General features: G+C 37.7%; 1 protein-coding gene across 1 annotated transcript; it reads left to right on the forward strand.

Moving 5' to 3' along the window:
• Positions 1–454: 454 nt before the first annotated feature.
• On the forward strand, positions 455–1,325 carry LOC138354750 (uncharacterized). Its single transcript, XM_069309239.1, has 2 exons — positions 455–628; positions 888–1,325. Exons 1-2 carry the CDS (start codon positions 530–532, stop codon positions 1,110–1,112), a joined length of 324 nt encoding a protein of 107 aa, XP_069165340.1. The 5' UTR covers positions 455–529; the 3' UTR covers positions 1,113–1,325.
• The last annotated feature ends 12,229 nt before the right edge of the window (positions 1,326–13,554 follow it).

Here is a 13,554-nt window from a genome sequence, read left to right on the forward strand (position 1 = left end):
TAAAATGCGCTCTTCACTCCGGCACAGAAATGAGTGTGATAGGAAAAAGCTTCAAGGCTTCATAAAAATCTACAATAGTGAAAACTCTGAAATTCTCAGTGAAAAGGATGCAATAGAAGGTATCCTGCCATGGCACAATTTATTGCCTCATCATAGCCAAAATGGTATGTAACTACATCTCATTTTATCAGGGGTTACAATTCGGCCTTATCAAGATAACTAACATTTAGCATGCATAATGGATAAGCTTTACTTATTTTTGAAGTAAAATATCATCACTACTGTTTGTAAAATAGGTGCAGTATCATAATCCGTAGGTTTTTATCAGGTTGATACTGCACAATAAACTATGTATAGTATGTATAATGCAAGTACCTAAACTGTAATTACATTAAATTGAGTTGTAGTTTACTTGCAGTAAATATAATTTTCCTCTTTATTAGTGTCCCTTGCTCAAAAAAAGAAGGCAGTAGAAGATGTGGAGCTTCAGAAGAGATCCAGAGAAGAGCAACAACACACTGTTCAAGAAATGCTGCATTATCTCGCATATTACAAGAATAAGAGAGAGATTTTAACCGAACATACTGAAGAGTTGTTATGTGGAATTTTTCCTTCATATCTAAGCAAGGTAAGCTAACAGCCTAAATGTGTGTTGCAATTCAGTTCTTCATAAACATTTATCCAGCAGAATTTTATACTTGAGTAAAGTCTTGCTATTTACAACTTTGACAGGTAGACAATTCCATGGTTTTCATATACTGTACTGGTGTGTTTTACATATATTTGAACTTTTACCGAAAACTTTATTTATTTATTCTAATTTCTTTAGTATTTTCAGGGAAATTTGTAAATGTCTTAAACCCCATTAAATAGTCTATATATTACAGGATCCTAACAAGTACACTATTGAAGAGAAGCACCTATCAACCAAAAATAAGAGTGGAATCTTGGCTCTTTTGAAGCAAGGGCAAAAGTTGTGTTCTGACAAGCTGAGTGATGCAAAGCGTTTATTTGGATACCAGGAAGAGGATGTTGATGTTTCCGAGCCCTACCTGGAGCTTTGTGACAGTGAAGATGATGATGATGAAGATGAAGATTTACTACTAAACTGATGATACAAAAGTTAAGTATAATAAATTTTACCTGATTTCTCTTGCTAATTTCTCTTACTTAATTTCTCTAATTTCTAATTATCCTAGCCCTAAGATTACTACTGGCCTCCATTGCCTTGCCTGCACTTTGTTTCCCCCTTAACCATATCACTCATTCTTACAGGTGTGAGACAGAGAGGTACAAGATCATCCAAGAGGAACAACACCTGAAGCACCCAACATTTGGGTGTTTTAATTAATAAAAACGCCCTTCATGGCTTCACTCATCCTGGCTGGTTTAATTAAAAAAACTAACCTAAACCTAATATATATACCTCTAGAGTCAAGGGAGTTAAGTTTTAGGCTGCACAATGAAACTGCTATTGACAATTTTATAACTGCTGCTGATAATGTCTGTCCTGTGACTTTTTTGTAAGCATAACCAAAAGGCTTAACAATCCCTTGCTTACAAAGGGAATATTAAACCCATTAATAAAAAACATGACCTTGAGAAGAAGTATAGGTTAGGAATTGTCTCCAAAGAATTCTCATGCTCTTCAACAGGTCACTTGAACTCCAAACCTTTCCAGTTATCCTAAAAAAAGCGAGTTACCCCTGTACACAAATGTGGTGATCTCACAGATGTTAACAACTACAGACCTATATCAATCCTGCCTAACTTGTCAACATTTTTTTGAAAAGCTACTTGAACTTGAACTCCAAACCTTTCCAGTTATCCTAAAAAAAGCGAGTTACCCCTGTACACAAATGTGGTGATCTCACAGATGTTAACAACTACAGACCTATATCAATCCTGCCTAACTTGTCAACATTTTTTGAAAAACTAATCTACAAGCAGTTTTACTCTTATCTAGCCAAACACCATATACTTAGTACTAGGCTGTACAAGAATATAACAACTCTTGTATATATCTCAAAAAAAAAAAAAAAAAAAAAAAGCACAAGACGAAGCTTGAAAAAGTTTAGTGGTATGCCAATAGGCTAGTCCCAGGACTAAGAGGCATGAGTTACGAGGACAGGCTGCGAGAAATGCAATTGATAGGGTACATAAAGATAAACTGTTTAACACGGGTGGTAGGCGAACAAGGGGACACAGGTGGAAACTTAGTACCCAAATGAACCACTAGGATGTTAGAAAGAACTTTTTCAGTGTCAGAGTAGTTAATAGATGGAATGCATTAGGCAGTGATGTGGTGGAGGCTGACTCCATACACAGTTTCAAATGCAGATATGATAGAGCCCAGTAGGCTCAGGAATCTGTACATCAGTTGATTGCCAGTTGAGAGGTGGGACCAAAGAGCCAGAGCTCAACCCCCCCGCAACCACAACTAGGTGAGTATACACACAAACACACACACGTACACACACACACACACAGACACAAACATACACACACTAATGCCTCTATTCACCTTGCAGTAAATAGGAACCTGAAAGTCAGGAAGCTGCTAAAGGCTGCATCTTGGGGATGTGTGAGTGTGTTAGATAAAAATATATGTTGTTTAGATATGATGGAGGAAAAGAGGCCGAGAGTCGGTACATTAGACAACCGACGCTTAGAAAGGCGGGGTCCAAGAGCTAACAGCTAAATCTTGGAAATAATAAATTAAAATATTTAATACACCCACATACATGTTTCACATTATTTTGGCTGAGGGCACACTGAGGGCTGATGGCCCCGTCGACGGGGCAGGAAGTCGGTGGTTGATCAAAGGCCTCCCACATCCTCCACATACCTGAGGATTATTCCGGCTTAATTTTAAACGGAAGTAATGTCTTGGCATTTACGGCTTCAGCGGGTGGGTGGGTCCGTGGGTTTATTACACTGTGAGTGAAAACAATCGCCTATTCTCTATTTTATATTGCGGCTTGTAGAGCTAGAAGCTGTTGCCTCTTGTGTGCGTTGCACAAGGGGATTAATATCTGGATTAATAGCTTTCAATATTCCAGTATTTTTTAAGGTAACGCTTAAATACCGAAGATACTGCTATTGGACACCGCTTAATTGACAATGTCTCAACAACGCAGGCTAAAGATGTGCGTGGCTCCTGCTATTGCAATGATGCTCATTTGTTTTTCAATGATGGGCCTTAGTTGCCCCCTCTCTAACTTACCGTTCTAAATACCCCTTCTCCATCTTCCGCAAACATTTCCCCTCATACATCTCCCCCCTTTCCTCCTGTCCCCCTTGTCCATCTTTGTCCCCCCTGTCCATCTTTGTCTCCTGTCCCTCACTTTGTCCCTTGCCCACATTTTCTGTCCTCTGTCCCAGATCCCTTTCCCCCTCTCTGTCCCCCTCTCTGTCCCCCTGTCCCCCCTTTCCATCTCTCTGTCCCCCTGTCCCTCTCTATCCCATTGTCCCTGTCTCTGTCCCCCCTGTCTCTCTCTGTCCCCCTGTTCTTCTCTGTCCTCCTGTTCCTCTCTCTGTCCCCCTGTCACTCTCTGTCCCCCTGTTCCTCTATGTCCCCCTGTCCATCTCTCTGTCCCCTGTACCTCTCTGTCCCCCTGCCCACTCTTTCTGTCCGCTGTCCATCATCTGTCCCCCTCCCTTTCCTCCAGTCCCCCTATCCATCTCTGTCCCCTTGTCCCTGTCTCTCCTCTGTCCCCTCTCTCTTGGTCTCCTGCCCCCCTCTCCTCCCTCTGTCCCCCGGTCCCCCTCTCTGACCCTGTCCCTCTGTCTCTGTCTCTGTCCATGCCCCCCTCTCTGTCCCTGTCTCCCTCCCTGTCCCACTGCTCCCCCTCTGTTCCCCCGTCCCTCCTCTGGCCCTGTCCGTCTGTCCCTGTCCCTCTGTCTCTGCCTCTCCTAGTTTCTGACATTCTCTGTGTCAGCCTATCTCTCTGTCTCTTTCCTCGCTCTATCTCTGTCATTCTCTCACTGACTTTGCATATCCTTATCTATACGTCTCTGTGTCTAACATTCTCTCCCTGACTCTGTCTATATCTATTTCTCTGTCTCGATCTTCATCTCTTTCTCTCTCTCTCTCTCTCTCTCTCTCTCTCTCTCTCTCTCTCTCTCTCTCTCTCTCTCTCTCTCTCTCTCTCTCCTTACATACATACATACATACATACATACATACATACATACATACATACATACATACGTACATACATACATACATACATTTATTTAACACATGTGGTACACGCACAAGGGGACACAGGTGGAAGCTGAGTACCCAAATGAGCCACAGAGAGATTATAGAAAGAACTTTTCAGTGTCAGAGTAGTTAATAAATGGAATGCTTTAGGCAGTAATGTGGTGGAGGCTGATTCCATACACAGTTTCAAGTGTATGGAAAGTGTATGTATTCAAGTGGCGGGACCAAAGAGCCAAAGTTCAACCCTTGCAACCACAACTAGGTTAGTACATACATACATACATAAGATATAAAACAGTGGAGGATTCCCAGGTAGAACAATCAACCACAATGCCCATTACCCCTTTACCCTGATGTCCTTAACTACACAACTATACAAGAGTCATTAACACGTGTAATGGCTGATCCCCCATCACGATAGCATAAAGACCAATTGCTTGACCCGCAGTCTGTCTTGCTCCTCAAATAATTTTCGGGTTAACATGAAAACGTCTCTCGAGTTTATCTTTCTAATGTTGTTTTCCCATCTTTCATTTTATCAGCTTAGTTCCTTTATTATGCCCCAATTACTCATCCCTTGAGCGGTAGTTAAACTGAACCCAAATTTAAAAAAAGTTCCTTTTGCTAAGCAAGCTACAGTCTTGATAAGTCAGATATATTGTTTGTTAACACATTTCTCAACAATGAACAGTCAGTTTTATCAAGCTAACATATCCTAACACAACGAGTGAGAGTATTAACTGGTCTAATTATTTTATTAGACCAGTATATATTATTAGATTATACTGGTATAATTATATATATATATATATATATATATATATATATATATATATATATATATGTATATGCGAACAAGCCTGAATGGTCCCCAGGACTATATGCGAATATAGTCCTGGGGTGTGAGTTTTCATTCTCATATTCATATATGTATATATATACATATATATAGATATATATATATATGGGTGAGTTTTCATTCTCATATTCATATATGTATATATATATATATATATATATATATATATATATATATATATATATATATATATATATATATATATATATATATATATATATATGTATGTATGAGTGTGTGTGTACATGTGTATACAACATTAATAATTTTGTAACTAGCGTCAAACATTTGTTATTTGCTTAGCTAAACGAACTAGAGGGTTCAGGTCCTGAACCGATTATGTGCCTCTGTAATCCTTTACACCACGGCCCACGGGATGGGTATGGGGTGCGTAATAAAGAAAGCAATAGAAGAAATTGAAATTGCATAATACGGTTATTGACATTCAATAATAGTAAGATAAAGCAATGAGGACCAAATGGGAGACCAGTGATCAGTGTCTTGTATCCCCTGCAATACCTCAAATCCTACGTACCTCACTGACAGGCTCCAGTATGTTTCTGTGAATAATTCAATTTCTCCCACCCTACCCATCAACATTGGTGTTCCTCAGGGCAGCATACTTGGCATACTTGGGTATCCTTTGGAGGTGCTTATCCAGTTCTCACTTGAACACTGTGAGGGGATTGCCAGTTATGCCATGCAGTTATGCAATGTATGAATCTATCTATAAGTCCACCAATCTTTGTAAAAATTTCTTGTATGGATGTACCTTACCTAAATAAACATTTATTTATTTATTATTTATATTTAGGATTCATCAACTGCCAAAGATATTCACATGTCAGTATAATTCTGGCGAGAGAGAGGTTTGGGAAAAGCCGTTATACCAACTAGTCAGCAATAAGGGTGATATTTGTGGGGCACAGGCACGCTCGGCCTGGCCCATTAACCCCCAACTGACACTATAACTACTAGCTACTAGGTACATGAACATAATTACATAATTTACGTACATAATTTAAGGTACATAATTACTAGGTACATGAGGACTGGCCATTGTACTATATAGACCTGAAAAAGTGTAACTTAGCGACAACAAGAAAATATTGAATCACAAGACCACCGACGACCATTCCCTTACCCTGCCATAAACACTGAAATTTGACACCCTACCTCTGGAGCCACCCTGACCACAGGTCCACCAACTACATTTCCCTCCCTCCAACTCTGCCTCCACTTACATTGTACACACACATATTGTACACCACGCAAGTGTGGACTAGTGTGTAAATCTTACTGATACCACACTTAACCTTTATTCTTTCTCAATGTGTTGTATAAAAGGATCTGATTATACCGTTTCATTTCTAACTCCTTTTCTTGGAAGAATGCCACATATGATCGTACACACACACAAGGTCTGTATAGGGTATAGGCAAGGTCTGACAAGGTATACTAGGTGAGTACTAGTTGAGTACTTACACACAAGATATTCTAGGTGAGACTAGGTGAGTATACACACACACGCAACATATACTAAGTTAGTACACCCAGAAACAAGATATACTAGGTGAATACACACATACAAGGTATACTAGGTGAGTACTAGTTGAGTACTTACACACAAGATATTCTAGGTGAGACTAGGTGAGTATACACACACACACGCAACATATACTAGGTTAGTACACCCAGAAACAAGATATACTAGGTGAATACACACATACAAGGTATACTAGGTGAGTACTAGTTGAGTACTTACACACAAGATATTCTAGGTGAGACTAGGTGAGTATACACACACACGCAACATATACTAAGTTAGTACACCCAGAAACAAGATATACTAGGTGAATACACACATACAAGGTATACTAGGTGAGTACTAGTTGAGTACTTACACACAAGATATTCTAGGTGAGACTAGGTGAGTATACACACACACACGCAACATATACTAGGTTAGTACACCCAGAAACAAGATATACTAGGTGAATACACACATACAAGGTATACTAGGTGAGTACTAGTTGAGTACTTACACACAAGATATTCTAGGTGAGACTAGGTGAGTATACACACACACACGCAACATATACTAGGTTAGTACACCCAGAAACAAGATATACTAGGTGAATACACACATACAAGGTATACTAGGTGAGTACTAGTTGAGTACTTACACACAAGATATTCTAGGTGAGACTAGGTGAGTATACACACACACGCAACATATACTAAGTTAGTACACCCAGAAACAAGATATACTAGGTGAATACACACATACAAGGTATACTAGGTGAGTACTAGTTGAGTACTTACACACAAGATATTCTAGGTGAGACTAGGTGAGTATACACACACACACAACATATACTAAGTTAGTACACCCAGAAACAAGATATACTAGGTGAATACACACATACAAGGTATACTAGGTGAGTACTAGTTGAGTACTTACACACAAGATATTCTAGGTGAGTATACACACACACACGCAACATATACTAGGTTAGTACACCCAGAAACAAGATATACTAGGTGAATACCCCAACACCAACCTCCTACAGTACACCTCCCACAGTAACCCCAACACCAACCTCCCACAGGTAACCCCAACACCAACCTCCCACAGTACACCTCCCACAGGTAACCCCAGCACCAACCTCCCACAGTACACCTCCCACAGGTAACCCCAGCACCAACCTCCCACAGTAACCCCAACACCAACCTCCCACAGTACACAACACCAACCTCCCACAGTACACATCCCACAGGTAACCCCAGCACCAACCTCCCACAGTACACAACACCAACCTCCCACAGTACACCTCCCACAGTAACCCCAACACCAACCTCCCACAGTACACAACACCAACCTCCCACAGTACACCTCCCACAGGTAACCCCAGCACCAACCTCCCACAGTACACCTCCTACAGGTAACCCCAACACCAACCTCACACAGTACACCTCCCACAGTAACCCCAGCACCAACCTCCCACAGGTACAAAATGAAGCCATGAGAATTATCTTAGGATGCCCAAGAAATGCTATGATTGAGAAAATCAGGATGGAGTTGAATCTGCAGAGTATTGGGATAGAATTGCAGAGATAAATGTAGCTTCTGCCATTAGATTAATGAGAGGTGGGGGAGCTAATGAATTGGTCCTCTCAGTTCAAAAGGTGGGAAGTACTGAACAATGTATGATGAAGAAAAGAGCATATATGAATACCTTATGTTCTAATGTTATTAAGTATGATGTTATTTCAGAGTGTATTGCTGTGCCCAAGAGAAAATTTACACCACCATGGGAGGATTGTAATGTAGATGTAGTAATTACTCCCTTGCAAAAGAAAAAAAGTATGTATGAAATAGGAGAGCTGAGGGCAACATATGATTGTATAATTAGAAAATTGCCTACAGAAAACACTCTACTACATGTATATTGTGATGGGTCAGTAGCTAGGGATGGGAAGGCAGGATGTATATTGTGATGGGTCAGTAGCTAGGGATGGGAAGGCAGGATGTATATGTTCTTAACATTCTGAAACCTATATTGTTTGCTGATGATACTACACTCATCTACTCCAACCCCAACCCACATACACTAAATACTGTAATGTTGTTAATAATGAACTAAAAAAAGTCCACTTATGGATGTCAACCAACAAACTAACACTTAACATAGAAAAGACCTACTACATCTTATTTGGAAGCAAATCTACAAATGCAATTCAGCTTCAGATGACAATGTAAACATTAGCAATAACAATGATGGAAAGTTTCTTGGTCTATTCTTAGACAAGAGACTCAACTTCAGTACCCACATACAACACATAACTAAGAAAGTCTCTAAAACAGTTGGTATACTCTCCAAAATCAGATATTATGTACCTAACCCTGCTCTCATCTCTCTATATTATACACTAATCTATCCCTATCTCAACTATGGTATCTGTGCATGGGGTTCAACCACTGCAAACCACCTCAAGTCCATCATCACCCAGCAAAAATCTGCTATCAGAATAATATCAAATTCTGCTTTCAGACAACACTCAGCCCCCTTGTTTAACTCCCTAAACATGCTAAACATAATCTCACTCCATAAATTCTCTTGTGTCAACTACATTTACAAAACTCTGTTCTTAAATGCAAATCCTGCTCTGAAACTCTTCCTGGACAGATGTAATAGGACCCATTATCACCACACCAGAAATAAATATCTCTTTGATATCCCCAGAGTTAAACTTGTATAAATAAATAAATAAATAAATAAATATGTTTATTCAGGTAAGGTACATACATACAAGTAATGTTACATTAATGGATCGATATATAGATAGAGCTAGTACATACAATGCCTAAAGCCACTATTACGCAACGCGTTTCGGGCAGGAAAAACATTAATATCTAGAACTTAATACTAATTGAGCATAAAGAATAAAATGTGTTGAGAACAAATACAAATAAAGATAAAAAAAAGAGGGAACATGACTGAAAAAGCAGCACAAATACAATAGGTTGACAAACAGTGTTGATTAAAAAAAAAAAAAAAAATAACAGACATGGGTTGACAATAGAGGGGTAAGGTAGGTTAGTGAATTTATTAGGTAGTGTTTAGTTTTTATCTTAAACTGGTTGAGAGAGGTACAGTCTTTAACATGGTTGGGAAGATCATTCCACATTCTGGGTCCCTTGATTTGTAGAGCATTTCTAGTTTGATTAAGTCGTACTCTTGGAATATCAAAACTGTATTTATTTCTGGTGTGGTGCTCATGGGTTCTGTTACAACCTTCAATGAAGCTTTTGAGCTTATATGTATGTATTTGTAATGTATGTATGTAAACAATGTATTTATTATCATTTATCAATTCTGATAGAAATTACCTACTTAAAATTATCTGTTAGATTAAGGACCTGCCTGAAACGCTGCGCATACTAGTGGCTTTACAAGATTGTAAATACTGTACTATTCAATGTATTCTCACAACCCCAATGTACCTACTTGTATATATATAAATAAAATAAAATAAAATATTGTGATGGGTCAGTAGCTAGGGATGGGAAGGCAGGATGCAGTATGCCAAACTGAATTCGTGCGCCCCTTGAGGGACTTGAAGTAGAGGGATAGGGATCACAGGATAAGTATGGGTTGCACAAACTACTGGTAACAGGATGAGTATGGGTTGCACAATTAATTACTACAAAGTGGTTGAGTATGGGGTGCACGTAAATGAAGACTCCCAAGAAGCAAATCAGAGATCAGCCCAAGCTTCATCTTGAGGCAAAGCTCAATGCCTTAAGCCATATTGATGCTCTGTCCACAGAGCATTCTCTCTCTCAAATCATAATAGTACACTAATGGTTCCCTACACCACCCCTCAGGTGCAGCTGCAGCAGGCTTGGGTGACATGATGACTATGGGGTGCACAATAAACTAACACTCACAGAATGAGTATGGGCTGCACAATAAGCTACCTCTCACAAGATTAGTAATAAAGAAACATTAATTTTTTGGGTAGGGTGACTGAAACTCATCCTGGGGTAAAAATGTTTATTTAAATTTATTATAGTTAAATGAATTTAGTAAATTATTCCATATATTGTATTATAAGTGAATTGACACTAAACTATAAATGATACTAATAAGGTTTTAAAAATGAAAAACAGTAAAAATCCTTCATGTAAGATATGGAAGTTGAAAAGTAAATTAACTGTAAACTAAATTATAAACTGTAGACATAATATAAAGTATTATAAGTAAAATACCTATAAACTACCAAATAATAAGGTGTAAGGAACCATTTCTATTGTTTGTCCTTTTTTACCTGTTTCCTCAGGTATTTTAAAATTCCCATTCCGTTGTTACTACACTGTTTTCCTGGTGTAGTTCCCTGTGGTTCAAATTTTACTACTTGTACTTCTTGCTGTTTCTGAATGATTGCTAATGGTAGCCCTTGTTGCACCTGCGGAACTTTTTGTAAATGTTCCACCTGCGGAACTTTTTGTACTTGTTGAATTTCTTGCACCTGCGGTACTTTTTGGACTTTATGCACCTGCTGCACTTGTAGCTCGTCAGGATTTTTTTCCAAGGCATTATCGCTATCACCTTCTGATCCTAATGTAAGTTTATCTGCATCAAGCTTCCTTGTGCGTGCTGGAAAAAAAATAAAAATAAAAAATAAAAAATTTTGAAATGGAAGATCCTGTGTAACAAATTTAATCAGTTACTATGATCGAGCCGCAGAAATTTTACAGGAAAGATATGGTTGGGTTGACTGCATCTATCTGGACCTAAAAGAGGCATTCAACAGAATTCCACATAAGAGTTTGTTCTGGAAACTGGAACATATTGGAGGGGTGACAGGTAAGCTTCTAACATGGATTAAAAAATTTCAAACTGATAGAAAAATGAGGGCAGTAATCAGAGGCAATGTATTGGACTGGAGAAATGTCACGAGTGGAGTACCACAGGGTTTAGTTCTGGCATTCATGGATAAATAATAAATAAATTGTTCATGATTTTTTTAGACAAAAGCTAGAATATGCAGCAGTTGTATGGTGCCCATATCTTAAGAAGTACATGTACAAACTTGAAATGATACAAAGACGTCATGGGTGTCATAGGGGCCCCAGCACACTGGTTTGCTAAAGGGCCCTTAATGCTGTCGAGACCTTATGGGCCCTTGGACCCATTACGTTAAGACATAGTGCTGTATTGGGCCACACACTTTTTGCCATATACATCAATGACAGAGATGATTGAATTGAAATTATATATATATATATATATATATATATATATATATATATATATATATATATATATATATATATATATATATATATATATCTTTGATATCCCCAGAGTCAAAGTTATTCTGTGTAAATACACTATGCAAATAAAGGGACCTTGTCTATGGAACTCACTCGCTAACAAATTTAAAAACTGTCCAACTTCTGCCATTTTAAAAAATAAAACCAAAAAGTACCTAAATTTTTTCTTGATAGTTTCCTAACTAGTGTATTAAACTCGCACTGTATCTTATGAAATCCAATGCCAGAATATATGTGCCTAAACCATACAACTTTTCCATTGTAATCATTGCTATCACCTTATATCATGATTGTTATATTGAATGCATATCTTACTATATTATACCTTGAAATATTCCTCAAATTATGCTACAATTTATATGTTGATAACCCTCAAATTTTACTTTAATGTACATAGTAATCTTTGTGATACTTTCTTACAATGTACCAGCCAATTTTTTTCCATTTAAGCTTTAAATTGCCTATTTAAAATTATCTGTTAGATTAAGGACCTGCCCAAAACACTATGTGTGCTAGTGGCTTTACAAGAATGTAAAAACATCAATGCTATGTACTCTCATAATCCCAGTGTGCTAACTTGTATATAAATAAATAAACAAATAGTATGTAAGTACTGTACAGCATTATTCATGTTGATTCTATACCTTATCAAGCAAGTTCAGCATAAGAAGAATACAAATGAATACAACAGATGTAGACAAACTTCAATACCTGATTTTCAATCCTTCGTAGAACCCGGCTTGCTGTATTTCGTTCTAAAGCCTTCTTGCCTTTAAGTAGAAAACGGGCTTCCTCTTCTTTCTTCATTAATTCTCTACTGTTTCGGAAGTCACACTGGCAGAACTTGCAAACATTGCTTCGGACATGCACACATTGTTTGCAGTTTGTGCATCTCCTCAAGAATTTTCCCTGAAGACCTGAAGGAAATAGTTTCTAATAAAATACTTATATTCAAATGACCTATGCTGCAAAAATTATAAGTTAAATTGTTGTTAAAATGTACTACAGTAATTAAATATATTATTTAAATTATGAAATAATCTACATTAACACTAGTGAGAGCAATGTTAAAAATTTTAGGACTGCATCTGGAAATAACTTTAATTTTGGATGTGATTAACCATGCTGTAACTCGTATAACAAAACTGAGAGGAGTTGAATCCAACAGCCTGATTGACCAGGCTGTTAATTTCAAGCGAATACTATATTATTGGAAGAAAAAAAAATTATATATATATATATATTATATATATATATATATATATATATATATATATATATATATATATATATATATATATATATATATATATATAATCAATATTGTAACTTTTTTTGTGTAATGACGTTTTCAAATAAAGTTAGATAAATATACACACATACCAAAAGAATAAGGGTGGTAGGAGAAGAAAATATGAAAGTGTTCAGTGAGGATCCACAAGGTCTTCTCTGAGTACTCTTTATTTTCTTCTCCGAGGCTATGGGTCCCTACACTTGCACCAGAGGTGGTACCCCTCATATATATATATATATATATATATATATATATATATATATATATATATATATATATGTCGTACCTAACAGCCAGAACGCACTTCTCAGCCTACTATTCAAGGCCCGATTTGCCTAATAAGCCAA

The sequence above is a fragment of the Procambarus clarkii genome, chromosome 64 (genome assembly GCF_040958095.1).
Source record: "Procambarus clarkii isolate CNS0578487 chromosome 64, FALCON_Pclarkii_2.0, whole genome shotgun sequence".
NCBI classification, from domain to species: Eukaryota; Metazoa; Arthropoda; class Malacostraca; order Decapoda; family Cambaridae; genus Procambarus; species Procambarus clarkii.